The 17,619-nt window shown below is 36.2% G+C and overlaps 1 protein-coding gene across 1 annotated transcript; it reads right to left on the bottom strand.

The window, feature by feature from the left end:
• Positions 1-520: 520 nt before the first annotated feature.
• EXO1 (exonuclease 1) lies at positions 521-16,885 on the bottom strand (the record flags this gene model as incomplete). Its single annotated transcript, XM_080342749.1, has 13 exons — positions 521-662; positions 2,574-2,767; positions 6,102-6,203; positions 6,681-7,161; positions 8,393-8,642; positions 9,596-9,812; positions 9,973-10,069; positions 10,878-11,065; positions 12,816-13,028; positions 13,246-13,383; positions 14,225-14,348; positions 15,239-15,358; positions 16,725-16,885. The coding sequence occupies 13 exons, from the start codon at positions 16,883-16,885 to the stop codon at positions 521-523; spliced, it is 2,427 nt and encodes an 808-aa protein (XP_080198875.1).
• Between the last annotated feature and the right edge of the window lie 734 nt (positions 16,886-17,619).

Genomic DNA, 17,619 nt, shown 5'->3' with positions numbered 1-17,619 from the left:
GTTGAGAGTGCAGATCTTACCATATAGGTAAAAGAAACGGTTATTGGAGTGCTGGAAGTATAGTGAAGGCCGTTGTGAACACTGAACAGCAGTTTTACTCCTGTCTTGGAGCCAGATTAGGCTCAAGAGGAAAGAAGGAAGAGGTAAAAAAAAATATTGATTATTAAAAATTAAGACACAAACTTGTTCAGCTGCTGTTGCGCAAAGGCAAAGCCACAGCGGTTGTAGAAGCTTGGACTGCATGTGTGACCTACATAAAAAGCACAAGGGCAGCTGAAGAAGTTTGGACAGAAGTTTAGAATGGACTTTGAATAAGAGAACACAGGAATCTGAAGGATTTTATTCCAGTCAGTATAGAACTGTACCTTTCCATTCACACCTTCATAAAAGAGATGAAAAATGACTAGTCAGACTAAAATATATAGTTGTTTTTCAATGCATCTTTCTATATTGATGAAATATCAAGAAGGTAAATTTTTACAATGATTAAAAATGCATCCTACTATGCACAGCATACAGTTCATTGGAATATAGCTCTCTGAACTTGACTATGTTCCAGATGATTAAAGATTTCTTCTTCTGTTTCTGGAGTGAGCTGTATATTATCTTTGATTGGAGACAACGGATCTGACTTTTTACAAGAAGGAAGTTTTTCATACTCTCTGCACAAAAAAAAAAGACACAACAAAACCCAAGAATGTTATATGTTTCTAACCACATGCCTGTAAGAACATATGAGTTATAACAAAGCAAGATCCCTTACCTGACTACTCACTTGTCTATGGATAAGCCCAAAATAAAAATTTGTGAGGGAAAGTTTTTATTTTAATTACACTACAACTGAACAACTTCACTGAAAGAGATTTCAACTCTTCCAACTATCCCATGACAAAACAGCTATCACTTTTATAACTGAAAGACTGTATGTACCATATCATACTCTGGGTTATACAGTGTTTCTTAACATTTTAAGTCTTCTAAATAACTGTAGTTTCCTATATATCCCATAAGTCTTAACATTAGGATAGAACAGATTAGTGTCTCACATGATTTATTTGCCATCAGATGATATAATTCTTAAGAAAGACCGTTAATTAAGAAGCATTTTGAAATCTGAATAAACAATAAACAGAATACTCAGAGCTAAGTCAGTCCTGGCAGTGAGAAAATCTTTTATTGAACTAAATTAAGGAAATAATCCCCTAAAAGCTTATTTAAAAATACTTTATATATATTATTCAGTTCTATGTAAATAAAAATATATATCCCAACTATATATCCGGAAGTTACAGATCACCCAAAACTGGATGGACAAAATGTTGATGTTGGGAACTAAGTCTTGGAACCATCAGCAGGGAAAAGGAACAGAGTGCCATCTAGGCTCACTCTGTTCTATCTGTCTGTATTTTGATAAATCAAAACATAATGAATTTTCTCCTTGTGAATGACCTTGGTCAGACATTTCCAATTAGAAGTCAAGCAATGCATACACAAACACTTTCACTTCCTCTTTGAAACTGTCATTCTTACCCCAGGATAATAAAAAATTATTATATTATCTTTATGTATATAATAATAATATATAATATCCTTATATTATATAAAAGTATTATATTATCCTTTAGCAAGGGTAATAAAAAGTAATATTTTTGAAAACATTAATACTGTAAGTAATATTTTTAAAACTAAAACCAGTTGTATGAAATAGCCTACCATAAGGCTCAAACCCACCGAAATATATTCATCTGACTTAACACGTGTTCAGTCTCACAATTTTTAATACTACTCAGTGCAGAGAGAATACTTTTGTCCTACTCACATTTGTTTTCAGGTTAATGAGAAAAATAATTTTATTTAATTATTCAAAGTTGAGATTGTTACTTGGAGCCGGGAAAGCTTTGTCACTAGGAGTTTTTACTCAAGTCCATGGAAATAATGTAAGTTAAAATACTTACACTTTTGTTTTGTTTGTTTGTTCTAAAAAAATCCTTTTCCTTCAAGTTCAAAACTTGAAGGTATTTGTAGAAACTTCAAGTTAGCCAAGTTGTCTGCACAAGGGAAAACAATAACGTGCAAAAACGTTTCTTGTAACCCGACTTCAGCTAGCACAAATATTTCATCAATTCACCATCATCTTCTGACAATCAGCCATCTCAAAATGTGAAAGGCACATAAAGTTAAGTAGAAAGAATCTTGAATACAAGAAATTTTGGCAACTTTTATGCAGCTTTTGCATTTAGACTAAGAAATGCCTTTTGGTATTTGATGTCAAATAATGGTAATAATATTCGTATAAATGACGTTAAACTAAATGCAATATTTCAATAAATGAATTTTAGCTGAAAGATTTTCCTGGTTGGAAAAAAGTAGTAATTAGAAGAGCATATTTACCACAAATCATACTTCATGGTTATAGCAAGCTTAAGAAGTCAGAAATTTTATGTAGAAAATAGATATCTAAAGTCATTATCTTTATTGAACTGTGTGGAGTATTAGAGTCTGCTTTTAAAATAGTTTCTTTGGGAAAAAAAAAAAAGTATACAGGGTGCTAAATAAAGGCTAAAGCCACTCACCTTTTAAATTGGAAGTTTTTCCGGAGTTCACCAATGGCCGCTTGCAGTCCCAGCTTATTTTCAACATCACAGTGATTTCTCTTTTGCACAGGTGACAGTTTCCTACTTAATCCACTTACTTTAGCTGGTATCAATGGCTTGAGCTTTGTTACAATACGTGACCCTACACAGCTGGATTTATGTAAACCAGGAACCTGTGAGATATTACAGCACAAATGGTTAAAATGGCAACCTGTAAGCAACAGGAATTACGCTGCAAAGCTTATAATAAAAAATAAAGTGCTTTACATTGTGTTGAAATAATGCAATCTGAACTGCCACAACTAGCACTGAATGTTTTTTCATATGTACAAGTACGTGAAACTCATTTTGCCATGACTTAATTCTTGTAATTAGGTCACTCAGTGCAATTTTTATATTTCATATACTCATCCCCCACAATCTCTTATATTCCTGTCAATTTTTTGGGTCAATAACAGGCTAACTGGCTGATAAAAAGCATCATAGCAGCAATCAGACTAGTTAATACTGATAAAATACTGTTTATCATTTTTGCCTTCTTGAACTTCATGCACAAAAAGTAATAAGTTTATTTTAACAAAAAAAGAAATACACTAAAGCCTGATCTGCAGGGTTTTTTTTTAAATGTGTAGCTTACCACATTTCACAAATTAGAAGTTATACTTATTGCTATCTATTTAATCATTCTTCCTATTTGTACTATATGTGCATAATCAGAGCACAGTTAAATATACATAATGTACGTTTAGACAAAGCTAAAACTTTCTTTACCAAATAAGTTCACACATGGCAAAAGGCCACAAATAACTTGTTCATGTATTTCATCATTTTCTTCTGTATTACATACACTCATTTTTTTCCCCATTTTATTGGGAAGTAGCCATATGGAAGCACTAGAACCTTTTACTCTTTTGAAACATTCTGTCACTTTGTTGTGCAACTACCCTCAATTACCAGCTTCCAAGTGATCACTCAATTCTAGCCTGCTGTTTTAGCTTTTATCTGGCACTATGAGGACCAAAATGTACTTATCAAAATACAATACCTCGAGAAGAGATTGTGACTGCCTACAGTTGTAAGTTCTTATTTTATAATTGGCTACATAAGATTAGTTTACAACACGTAAGTTGTAAATAATGCACCTATTTCCATGTGGACAATGTTAAGAATAAAGCATTTTGCTCTAAATGAATTATCTGTTTTGCTGGATCACCTTTGGTGATGACACAGCTCTGCCTACTTCAGGTGCTTCACTTAACTAATGCAAATAGCTCTTCCTCATCCAAGTATTTACTATTGATCACCCAATAACTTTTTTCTTGAAATGAAAAAAGGTTAGCAGCCTTTTCTTCACATAGAATTCATACCTCAGTTCTTTCCAAATGACATCGCATTTTGTGATTCCCAACTGCACACACACATTTAAATTGAAATTACATGGTTTCTACCTGAATAAACTAAACAGATCTTGGAATCCCAAATGAAAATTGAAAAAACAAGAAGTTTAAGATTAAATTAATTTAAATTAGAACAAAGATAACAGTAAAAAATAAAAATAAAATCCTAAAGCTCCACACTTTTTAGTATTTTGCTGTTCATCTATCACCTTAGCAATTTTGAAACACTCATGAAGTCACCCATAATCCTACATTTCTTTGTCGTACTGGATTACATTGGACTTACAACTAACCCCAAAGTAGGCAAAGCTACACGTTAAACACCCACTAAGAAACTAAAAACCAGGGTACATTGCTCTCTTTTGTCAATATTACCCTCATGCTGAGCTTGCAGCAATTATGGAAAATAATTAGCAGTAGAAAACACAGCTAGAATACTATCACAGAAAACTACAAGGTCCTAGAGACCTCATTATCTTATAGACACCTGTTGGTGAAAAGCTTCTATTAGTTTTGATATAAAAAAAATTGACTAGCTAGATACTTCATATTTTGGATTTGAACCATGATAAGGGTTGATAACTTCCCCAGATTACCTCCCGCAGTTATTACATTTCTCCACAGATCAGCTGTATTATTCAGCTTACCAAAATAAGAATAATTAATGTTTTAAGTGATTGACTGCCTCTTCCTTAAATCTGGAACTCTTAATTTGCTTTAGTATCTTAGCACAAGCAAAGATTTCCATTGTTTTACACTTGCAGTAAGCAATCCTAAGGGAAAACTGAGCCAAAAGTGGTTCTCCTTATCTCTACCTTCCCCTCTTCAATCCTGGCTACTTGTTCCAGTTGTCTTACTGGTGCTATGACTCACACAAGCCTGAGAGTCTGGGTGGGCCCACATAATTGGCCTTTCGGCTCTTATCAAGTTAGTGTGCAGCCAGGTCAGTTTCCTGGTCCAATTCATTACAAGTATTATATTATTACCAGCACATAAAGGAAGCAGACAGAATGCATGGACAAAAATATCCTCCTAGTAGCTGCTTGTTTTAAACTAACCCTGCTGTCCTCAGATTTTCAGCAGATTCCTATTGTCTGAAGAGCTTCAAGCATCCTGAAAATTTGTTTATACACAATGCTTATATTATTTCAGTACTTTCACACTGTGTATTCCCTAATATACCTTTAAGGTGAGCAAAATACTACGCAAAACAGATTAAACAAATTCTTAAAACAAAAGCAATAAAATTCTGAATCCCAGTACAATTTCATTTCATAGCTCAGTCTTTTTGAGTAGAAGTGGGCAAAATGTTAACCTAATGAAAAAGCATCGATTTTTGTTCCAGCTGTTCTAGAATAAAGATGTGAATTCCTCCTTAACACAGAAGTTCCTAACAATAACCACAAGATGTCACTGTTATACAAAACATGCACAATATTCTTGGTTGGCAGAGAAGCTTGCGCTTTTTAGTCTGCCTATCAGGAAAAAAGTTAGTAAGGGTGTACGCCAAAAAAATGAAAGTATCTTCCTTCGACTTACAAATATTTTGGCAAATTCTAATGACAATGCCTAAGGAGTCAGTGTGCTTCTAGTTGTTAAGGTCTTAGAAGTTTTGTAAATTAGACAAATGGGTAAAGCTCTTAGAAATGTCACAAAGACAAGGGACATAGTTTGACATTTAAACACACTTTTTCTAGTAAAAAGAGGAAGGAGGCTGCTAAACCAGCATTTATCAAAACAAGCAATAAATGAGTTTGCAACTTGTAACTGTAACTGAATTATGAACATGACTGCACTTTGTATGATAAAACCTGTGTATTTAGCATGCCTGAGGAAAATTAAGAAGTGTTCTTTTGCCTTATCTTAGCTTCTTATTTTATTCTGAAGGGTTTAAAATTCCCAAACAAGTTGCAACTGTGATATCAATCATAGGTGGCCTGGTTATAGTTCATCCCAGCTCTGATATAGATGAACAAGAATATAATTTTATCCTGCCAGCATGGGCATTGCTTAAGATCTTTCATTAAGAGTTCTAGAATGAACTAGTAGAAAGCAAAAACTGATTTTCAGAGTTTAGTAGAGCTCATAGTAAAGTTAGAAGAATTCTTACCTTTGCCTTTATGATCATTCTTTTTCTGTCAGTTTGAAGAGCAGAAAATACTGACGACTGAATACATTGATCACCAACCAGTTTTGAATTTAAGTCAGACTCCTTCATCAAAAGAAAATTGATTAGGATTTAAAACAGGTTTGTGTCTTGTTTCGTTTTCTAACACAAAGTATATTTTTATATTTACACATATATACCTTACAAGCAATTCTAAGAACTTACACAAAAACCTGGGCTTATTTTCTGCAAACAACATTATGGTGACACACATATACTTTCTGAAAGGACTTCTTCAGAGACTAAAAAAAGCAGAGAAAAAAAGCCAGCCTACCAGGATTTTTTAGGACCCACTGTAGTGGTAGCAGTGGAAAGACTGCAGACAAACTAAAACCAGAGAACAGACTTGATTTAAGCTAGTAAGTCAATCCATTCTATACAACTACGTTAAGCATTGACAAATTTTGTTAGCACAAACTACATATTCTACAGTGTATCATTTTTAAGAGAAGACTTTGCTGCTTGATTTCTTTTATAATTTAAAGTGAAAGTAAATAATGAAATCATGGATAATATTCTTACTTCTGCATCTGAACTGTTGTTAGAAATATGCGGTAGTTCTGAAGACTCCAAATTGCATTCTGACAGCTCACAAGAACTTTGAGACTGCGATGACCGTTCCAGTTCTGTTAAGGGGGAGGATTCTTTCTCCAATTCACCACATGCTGCCCCACTCTCTGTTTGTACCCCATTAATCTGATCTTGGGATACCGCACAGTTGCTTCTCTGTTGGTGAAACTGCTGTGAAAATATAGTACAAGATGGACCAGGATTTCCTGAATTACGTATGAGGCTGCTAAACCACCTGAAGCAGTTTTTCTGTGTTTCTCCAGGAGGTGTAAGGATAGTCCTTGTTGATTTTTCAGTTTCTGAAAACTGAGAAACGTTTTCTGCTACATGTTTTACTTCCTGTTTCTGGCAATCCTGCTCAGCATCTTGAGTGAGGTCACCATCATCCTTCTTTGTTGTACTATCAAACATAGTTGCATCATTGCAGAAAAACCTAAAAAAGTACAAAAAGGTGAAGGCAATGGAGAAGAAAGTTACTGTAAATAAGTATGTCATATCCAAAATCCAATAGTTGTCTATATCCATCAATTTTATTTTTGAAGTCCACTTGCAGACACAAATTATTTTGACAATTGGTAAAGTCTTAGTCCCTCAGGGAGGCAGCACTTAACAGGTAACAGTAAAAAAAAAAAGTGAAAAAAGCATGCATAAACATGTCATTCATTAACTGATATACTAATAAGATCCTTAATCTGGAAAGGAGAAACAGCTAGGAATCCTACAAAGTTTAAAAATATCTTTATTAATTATCATAAAGCTCAACAGCAGTGAAACACTTTAGCATTTCTTATCAATGAGAACTAGAAGCTATCTAGTTCTTTACCATGCTATAGCAGCAGCCCCTAAGTGGAAGTCAGAGCTTTTTAAGAAACTGACCATTGCTTTAGAGAACTTACTACTGCTGACAACTCCTGATTTCTGACACAGCATAACAAATCTTCCAACTCAGGAAGGTGTGTGAGGTGTGTGTTAACGCTAAAGAACATCAATATTAGACTCTTACATGGCTCAAAAATATTCAAATTATTTAAGATAAATATTACATTATAAGAGACATAATTGTGATAATATTTTGCAAAACCAATTCAAGTAGCTGTGGCTAAGTTGAAACAAAAACCCATAACACACAGCCAATTAAAAAAAAAGCAAACCCAGACTCTCTCTTCTCAAAGTGCAGGTACAGAGATCAGGAGCATGAACTGAATGGAATATGAATAGGTATTTGTCATACAGTATGATCAGGTTTGGCTTGACTGAAGCAAACAAAAAACCCTATCAACATAAGTCAATATAGTTACTCACTGCTTAAATATTTGGCACAAAGCAACTTTTTTTTTTTCTGAGATGTGTCATATGACCTTTACTAGAAAAAGAAATCTGGCCAATTCCTAATTAATTTTGGTACCCAGAGGCTAGGCTGCGTTGAATAATCTCAGTCTTTATCTCTGCAGTAAAAAAATACATTTATCTACCTACTTCATGCATAGACAGCATGCCTAGCGCAAATGGTTCTCCATCTCTGCTCAGGACTACAGGTGCATTAATACAGTTGCATAAAAAAGGCTGAGGTAACATTCTTCTCCTCTTCAGTTTTCAGATTATTTCAGCAACCAGGACAGCAAATAGTATTTTGCTACTTATTAAAACATGTGAGGCAATCATACCTGCTTCTTGTTCCTGGAACAACTACAGCATCCTTTTCTTTGTTTTTCCTTTGTAGAAAGGAAGCAAATTTATTTCTAACTCTGGGCAAGGCATTAGAGCTTTCCTGAGTGACAGAATTCCCTGAAGAATCAAGGTTTTGCATTGCTGAGACACACTTTTGGGCTTGACCATCATGATCACTCTCCTTCTTTAATTTTTTTGCTTTTGAAAATGAATATTGATTCAACAGATCTCCATCTGAGATTTCGTCTAAATCAAAAGACAATATAAGTATCAGTATACAAGTGTGTTCTAGAATTAACCAGTTATGAAAGAACTGAGCATCACATATTTACACTCAGAAGCCTAAAAAAAAATAATAAGGTCTGGTAGGAAAATTCTTGACACTACAGTTTAGAAGAGTTTAACACAGTTGTTTTCTAGTAAATAGCCTTAAGAGTAACTTTCTCTGAAATGGTAGATGGAGTGACAGCAACACAGCTGAAATGAAACATGATGTTCGGTTGGTTGGTTTTTTAAACACTTCAAAAGCAAAACTGAATTTGATCTAAAGGCAGGTTGCTAAACCAGGGAGTAGGAAGATATCCAGAGTAACAAAGACAAAAAAGGAACCCTAATAACATAACAAAAAAGTAAAGGCAGCAGAGGATGAGAAAATACTTAACCATATCAGATGAAGCACAATGGGAAAAAATAATTGCTTCTATTACAAGCCCACAGCTCATTTCAGAGCATAAAACTTAAGTGGTATAGAACACAAGATTTACTAGAGATACAGGGGATAAAGGCAGCACAGTGTTGGAAGAGTACAGAAAATATTCTTTAAATTTTCTGGCTCACCAAATACCAACTCTACGAAAACCAGGTTGTTCCCATTGCTTCACATGCCATTTTAATATGGAAATAATAAAAAATATTATAAAACAGAACAGATGGTATTAAACATGACAACTTAAAATTGAAAGCAATGGAATTTTATAGCAAATTTAAGTTAAAATTAAGTGCTGCTGAAAGTTTGCTGCCACCCTTAATTACTATGTAGGTTTTAATATTCATTAGTCTGGCAGCTTGTTAGAATACAGACAAAAAAAAACCCTAAGAGTTAGGCCTCTAATATCTCATGCCATCAATCCCAAGATAAAATCCTTTCTTTCCCACAGTCATCTACTGTTATTTATATACTTCTTTTAATGAAAACATACCACTCCTTGGCCTTTTTGCCAAGAGCTCTTTGACTGGAAGTTTTAGTCCTTTAACACTAATTATCTTCTCCATGCCTTTGGTTGTTGGTTTCTCTAGTAACTGCATTTTGTGAGGAACAGTATCTGCATTATGGCCAAGCTTGTAGTCTCTGCTCCAAATACTATTTACATGATTAGCAGGTCTGTCATTCCAGCCACAACTTCTCTGCTGCACAGGCTGAAAAATAAATAAATATATGAAAAGGCACAAGTTTATAATTTTGCCTTCTACATATGATTTCTTGATTTAACATATAATGACATTTAATCATACTTTTTCATGAATGTTCAGACTCACATGAAAATCTTAATATATAACTTCAGAACAAAGGCATTACCTGTGCAGTGTCAGGGTTATAATTATCAATTTGTTCCATTGTATCAATATCAATGTTGCCAATGGCAATTTGAAAGGCAGTATCATCACCAAGATGTCTGTTCCCATCATATTAAAGGAAAATATCTGAATATTAAACCAAATTTCAAGGATCATCACATGAAAGCTGTTTCCCATTTTTGTTCTAAAAAGCACTGCTAGAATATCAACCAAAAGCATTAATACTACTACTCATGGCTCAGTCTAATGCAACAACAATTGCAATAGATCTGCAGTGCTTAGCAAATAAAAATACTCAAAAGGAAAACCTTCACTCATCAGCACGAAAGTTACAATCTTTCTCCTTCCTGATTTCTGGAAATGGCAGAGTTTATGTGGCTTGATGAACATACAAAGTTAGTAGCTACGTCAACAGCCCTTCTCTTTCTTATTTTTCCTAATCTTACATGTTGAAATTTATGCTGCACACATGTGGCAAAATTCTACTTGTTCTATAGGAAGAAATACATGGTAAAACAGGAAATGCTTAGATTAGGGAATAAGTTGAACCCAGATTGCAAGAATTAAACTGGGAGAGATAACACACCTAACATGGGCAGAAGCTAAAGACAGTCTTAAACAGTTTAAATATAATCTGTATTTAATGAGTTGGTTTTTAAAAAGAAAAGGAAAAAAATCAGTAATGTCCACCTAAAGTGGCATGTCACTCCATCTCTGCACTTTTTTTTTAATTAAAATCAGAAGAAAGAGAAAAGAACTTCCTAAGATTGCATAAAAGTCAGACTTTAGTCAACAGCAGAGATGCTATGCAAAAATAGAAGTTCACCACAGATGCAATGAAAAGCAGAAGATCCCACATCTGCTCACCCTTATTTCCCCACTCTGCTGTTTTAACACAAAGGATACCGTCCTGCGTAAATTAGTGTTTCTGGATCAATATCATCCCCATATGCATTCAGAGGAACTAATTTTCTTTTGACAGGATCAAAAACTAACTGATAAAGGAATGTATTATTGGCTCTTGTAAAACCCTGTATGTATTCTTCTGGTACTGTTATATTCATCTTCAAGTACTGTCCCATTTTTTTAATAACCTGTAAAAAAAGAAATTATTCAACTTTATCATTTAAACAAGTTATACAAAAAGTTAACTACATTTCAATTATTAAGTATCTTTGCTTGTAATTAAATGTAGAATGTGTGTCCTGCTACAACAAACAGATTCAACTTAAAAAGGGGAAGGAAAAAAGAAGTTTTGTACATTATTTTCTCACTTTCAAGTTGTTTACCATCACATAAATAACACAATTCAACTCTTTAAAAATATTTCTTGTCCAATAAATAAATACAGAACCCGAATAGAAATAAAAGAACATCTTCTTAAGGTATGTTTGTTTAAACTAATGCATATCAAATTTTATCATTTATATTATCAGAACACATAAGCAGTTACACAGGTGTTTTTAGGGTAGAAAAAAACAAATGCAATCAGATTTTCTCCCCACCTCTCCATTACTCACTACAAACAACTACATATTGATCTGGTAGCTCCTCCGGTACGTTGTTACTGCACCATTCTAAAAGAAGTTCCTAGAAACTCATTGATCTCTACATTTTCCAGTTTCACAGAAGGCAGATTATGTTCTTGTGAAGATGGAATTTGTCATACTGTTACAAGACAGAGTTTCTCCTCTCCAAATAAAGCAACTGTGTTTTGGCCATGCATCCTAAATGCAGGGAAATTTACCCATCTAATTACGAAGTAAGAGTTTGAACAGGTACTGTTGGAATACTTCGTATCTTTTGACTCACTTATGACTTTCCAACACCATTGGAAAACAGCCGTGATTAATCATGACAAATTACTAAGTGAAAAGTTTTTCAAATTATTAATTCCCAACATTTTGCTCAAAAAGAGATACATTAAGGGAAATCATGATTCATATGGGAAAAGTTCTAAGTTCCCTTTTTAGTTACACAAAAACCAATCAAACCAGTTGCTTTGATGCCTGCTTTGCATAATACAAAACATTTTCAAACTAAAACTCTCTCTGTACAGCATGTGAGAGAAAAAAAAAAAAACACACACACTAGAGCATACAAGTAACTTAAGAAAGACACTAGACTGCATATTTAAATACTTTTCTAAATTACATTTACCTGCCTCCAGCAAAGCCACATAAGGTATTTTTCTTATTAGCTCTTAAAAATCTTTCTTCTCCCTTACTACCTACACAGAAGTTATTCCCACTCTCTTAGCCTCTGTATTTCCTAATCAAGATTTGTTTTCATGTCATACATTGGATAAGAAACAAACAAACAAAAAGCACCTACTTTATTTTTTTGTTTGCACCATAAACTTTTCTTCCATAATGTTTCTAATATTTAAATGTCTGTATCCATGTGTATGTAATTAAATGCAAAAAAGGAATCAAGATTCCTAATTCCTGTGTTTCCCCCCCCCGCCCCACATAAAAGTGTACTTATACAAGAATAACAGCATTCAGTTAGCAGTTCTAATAACTAATCTGCAAAACCAGAAGACAATGCATGTAATGAGGTGAAAAAAAACCTCTCCTCAAACAGAATGTCCTTGAAGGATTAGAACAATTCTTTAGTTCAGTTTAGTTTGATATATTTCATTAAATATATAATGCTTCAACACTTGAGTAAGTTTAGCTCAGAGTCTTTCTAAATCACAGGTAAAAAAAAAAATACTTATTTTAGCATTCTCCTCAAAACAGAAAAAGTCAACAACCCCTCATATTTACAATTCAATGTTATTTTCGTATATACTAATATAAGCTCCCAAAAAGCCAATGCACAAAGCAAAACCAAGTTTACCTTTATAATATCTGGATTGTTTGCTATTTTTAGTAACTTGCATGCTTTAGCTAACCCAATTCCATGAATTGAGGAGAGGTAGTCACAACCAGAAAGAATACACATGTAGCGGAATTTCTCTTCTGTAAATACATTTCCAAGCTGCTTGCAGTTTCCTAGTCGAGCTCGATCTATCTCTAGTCCATTTCCAAACTTGTCGATTTTCAGAAACACCTGTAAATTAAGAGGAAGCATAAATAATAACTTTCACCCATATAAGGTAGTTCGTTGTACTTGGTGGCAACAACAGGGGCTGGATGCTATTCTCCTTCTTTTGTTTCCCCCTTTTACTGTAGGAGAAAAACTTGATACATTAAACACATTTGGCAACTTCAAACTCTGCTTTTAAGGATCAGCAAGAGGTAAAGGTTATTAGTGTTTCCTTTCATACCTTTTTACATCCAAAAGCTAAAAGATCAGAGTCTTCTGTAATTATAGCTTGAACCATGCCAGTCTTATTAAGATAAGCCAACTGAGCATCAGCTTCATATGGTGCAACAATACAATCAATTCCCCGGGCTCGTGCAGCCTATAATGTAAACAAGAAGCATACAAGTACTTTGCATCAATTTTCGGTAATTGTCTTAAGACATCTGAAAGCATGAGAACTGCTACCCTAAACTACAACCACAATCTTTTTGCTCACATACCCATCTCTCCTTACAGCCTAATATTTCATGCTCAAAACTCAGGTTTCAAGCAGTTTAGACCTATATAAAAAGGTTTTCAATAACAATCTTTCCTGTGTTGGCCTGTAACACCATGGTCACTGCATCTGACCACAAGTGCCAGTTTCATACTCATGCAAGTTATATTCTGGACAAAGGAACACAGCACTAGAACAGATGTAATACTATTTTGATAAAGGTCCTACAACTGCAGTGAAGGAGAGCAAAAATCTACTAGAAATGTTTTTAAGCAGCCGAAATTTTTTCTGTAGTTTATTCTCAGGCACTTGCTGAGGGAAAAAAAAAAAAAAAAGTGTTTACTTTTTGTGCAGCAAAAGTAAAATTTCTGGTTTTATCAAAGTTCATAGCAGTAGGAAAGGAAGAGGTATATTTCAACTGACACATCATCACTATTTGCACAACTGGACATAATGAAATTGAAGACAAGTGGAAGTTTGTTAACAGTACCCAACAAAATCCAGGTAGAGCAGGAGTGTCAAACTCGTTTTCACGGGGGGGCATATCAGCCTCGCCGTTGCCTTCAAAGGGCCGAATGTTATTTTAGGACTTATACAGGACTTATACTTATACAGACTTATACAGCTACCTTTTACATAGATATTTAAAAAAACAAAACAAAAACAAAATCAAACACACAAACAAACAAAACCACTGTCAGTATCAACAGCACTGACAACTTACTTTAATAACTTCATGAGCCATAACATGGGTAACATTTATACTGCGCCCAAAACATTCCCTAGCTTCTGCCAGTCTCCCTTCCTGCAACAATTGTTTCCCCTTCAGAAGACTGGCTTGACGCTTCCTGAAAGATAAACAAAAACATCCACCAATCTCGGATTAGCAGAAAGGAGTAAGAAAGACAGACAGGAAAGGGGGGCTTATAAATTCTATTGCAAATAAACACTTCCCAAATCAGTTGTACTGGGTAATTTTCTAAAACATAAGAATAACCAAGTCATGTTATTGACATGGATGAGTAGATTGGCATGTTAAATTTATAATATTTTCTCAGAAAACAGTGACAACTCAAGAACTGAAATCAGCAGTGTAAAAGATGAGATTCACCCACCCTCAGGTTGCAGTAAAATAGATTTAATGGAATTTGAGAGTATCTGACATTAGAAACTTATTGGTTTAGAAGACAGAAGGAATAATGTACTTAATTTCAAACACTGGAAATTGTTAGCTCCACATTGAAGGAAGCTAATGTCTCATAAGAATTTATAAATAAAAACCACCAGTGAAAATTTCTCACCACTTCAGTGAGAAGTCCCATTACACAGGGACCTGAATCCACACCTGAAGCAAGTTCATCTGATTATTTATAGAGAAAGATGAAGTGGTGTTATTTTTAAAGAAAATTATATTGGGAAGAAATATTTTTGTCTAGAGATCACGACAGCGGGTAAACTAAAAGCCTTTAATACATTATAGGAACTAATACTCAGAGGTTTACTTCCTTCCTCTACAGAAGTGCTTTCATTTATGAAATGTGTTTCTATTTTTGGAATAAAACCTCTAAGAAGAGGTTTTTATGATTTTTAAATGTGAATTAAATTAAATAACACTACAACGCAGGGAAGTTTACCACAGATTACTAACCAGATGAAGTTTGAGGTTTTTCAACTTTAAAATGAATTATACTGTTAAACATACTGCTTTGCTTGCAATTCAATACAGTTCAGTACTTACTCTCGTCTGGCCTTCTCCACTTCCTTCTTAGAAGGTAGGGTGCATCCATCAAACACCAAAATTGGTTTAATCCCAAATGAGAGGAGCATATCAACAAGTTTCATACAGAAAGTTACGTAACTGTATCAACAATAACAAAAGAAAAGAAATATAAACCTTATTGTTAAACACAAGTCTATTACATATCTTCTGTTTGCAGGAAAGGAGAACTAAGTTTAAGAGAAACTAGTGTTCAAGGATCATCATGGGCCATATATTGCCCCAGCATCACAAAAAGAGTAAGAACACCTGGATGCTGGTTTGTTTGGGTTTTTTTTTTATTTGTTTGGTGGTGGTGGGGTTTCTGTGTTGTGTTTGTTTTAAATACAAATGTTCTACCTCCCAACTCAGAACTAGACTGACTGCTCCCTACTCCTACACAAAATGAATTGAGAACTTGAGTACAATTCAGTTTGATTTTCCTATATTAGGATTCAACACTGCCAAAAACTTTACAAGTTAAAACATGGATCATCTTTTTAGTTTCAGCAACTTGATTCATAATGGCCAGGGAAACAGGAGGCAGATGAGTACAGTACATTATCCTTCACTGAAGCCTGGTCAAAGGCAGACTAAGTGCACTTTTCTAGAGGTGGAGGAGTGATAGAGTATTAAACCTCTCTTTGTGGAACTACCCACTTTTCTCTCAAGATGGTGGATACATGCTATGGACAGACATGCAAACATGTCTTCCCATAATAAAAATAGAGGCACAGTATTGAAAATATTCCAAAAGACAGGAGAGCACCCCAAACTGTAGTAATCAGTTAAGGTGGTGTATGGACAAGGAGGCAATCCTTCACTGCCTTCCAACCCTGTCCCGTAGTTAAATTTTGTAGCAAATTCCAGACTTTATACATTTGCTCGGACCTCTGATCTCCTTATGCATTATTTCTACAGATCTGTATGAGTTCATTTCATGAGCAGCATAAAACTAAAATCTAATAGCTGCTCTAAACACTAAGCGCATTACAAGGATGCTCAATATACGTATAAAAATCAAGTTTGTTTTTTCTTTTAAGGACACTGTTTAAAACAGCATGTGCAACATTTCCAGCAGGGGTCGGGAAGGGGACAGAGAGTGGGGCTGAGGAACACTAAGGATAAGAGCACTGAAGAAACTGGATTTAAAGCTACAAAACATAGACTGAAAAATAACTATGATTTTTGAGAGACAGAAGCAAATAGGATTGTAGCTATGTAATACCTCAATTCAGATGAATTGTAAAGCGTGAAAGGACTCTACACTATAATTAAAGTGCCAGTCTGGAAAGCAATTTATTTATAACCAGCATTTCCATTCCCAAAAAGTACAACTGAGATTGAGAATTCAGAAGCAACAGTAAGAAGTGAAACTGCCTTAACTTAGTTTTTAGCTCAAGAAAAGCCAAACTAACAAAACTTCGGTTTGTAAGAGGGTAGAGACTGAAATCTAACAAAGACTTACAGATCTGTCGGCTCCCCTCGGGCCAGCTTTTCAGCACAAGCATAAGCCCCTTTGTGCAACCAACAGTAGGTGTCCACAGCTACCGCCTGCCCTTTGTATTTCTTCACGTGGGTAGGCTCAGCAGCCTCCTTGATAAACTGGAGTAGACCCTGAATCCCCATGATGTTGGTTAAACTGCAGGCGGGAAAACGAAAAGCGTGAGCACGAGGCTGGCTGCCGGTCTGTGCACAAGGAACGTCAGGTTAGGTAGCAGACAGGGTGCCGGGCTGAGCTAGACACGAGAAGCTCCTGCGAGTGCCGCCGCGCACTCTGCACAGCGGCGGCTCCCGACCGCCCTCCGAAGAGATGCAAAACACGAAGCCAGCGGCGAGCGCGGCCCGCAGGGACGGATCTCCCTGCCGCCGGCGGGCTCGCAGGGGGGCAGCAGGGCCCGCGCACGCCCCGCTACCGACAGCGGGGCCGGGAGGGCGCACAAGCGGTGCCGAGCACGGGCCGCTCCCCTGCTTCGGTCGGGGGCTCAGGGGCCGGCGGGGCCTCATGGGCGCCCCCGCTCCGTGCCGAGCGGCTTCCACCCAGCGGCGCGCACGTACCGACACGGCGAACCGTACCTGTCCGGGGGCGAGAGGGCCTAAAGCAACTCTCTCGGCTCGGGGCCGCCTCCCCCATGGCGCCGCTGGCGCCGCTGCCGCCGCTACCTCAGCGCGGGCCGCCGTTGCCCGGGGAAGGGGACACACAGACCGGGGGACACGATCGCCAACCGCCGCGGGCGCCGCGCGCCAGTACCTCGCTGGGGCGGGGGGAAGGGCTGGAGGCCCGCGCGCCGGTCCCCACGCGCGCCGCTCCGCTCTGCTCAGCCGTGGCGCGCGGCAGCAGCTCGGGGCTTTCAAGCAGCGCG

This window comes from Nesoenas mayeri, assembly GCF_963082525.1.
Source record: "Nesoenas mayeri genome assembly, chromosome: 3".
Classification (NCBI taxonomy): Eukaryota; Metazoa; Chordata; class Aves; order Columbiformes; family Columbidae; genus Nesoenas; species Nesoenas mayeri.
The sequence above is the reverse complement of the archived record's forward strand: the minus strand, read 5'-3'. Positions and strand labels throughout refer to the sequence as shown.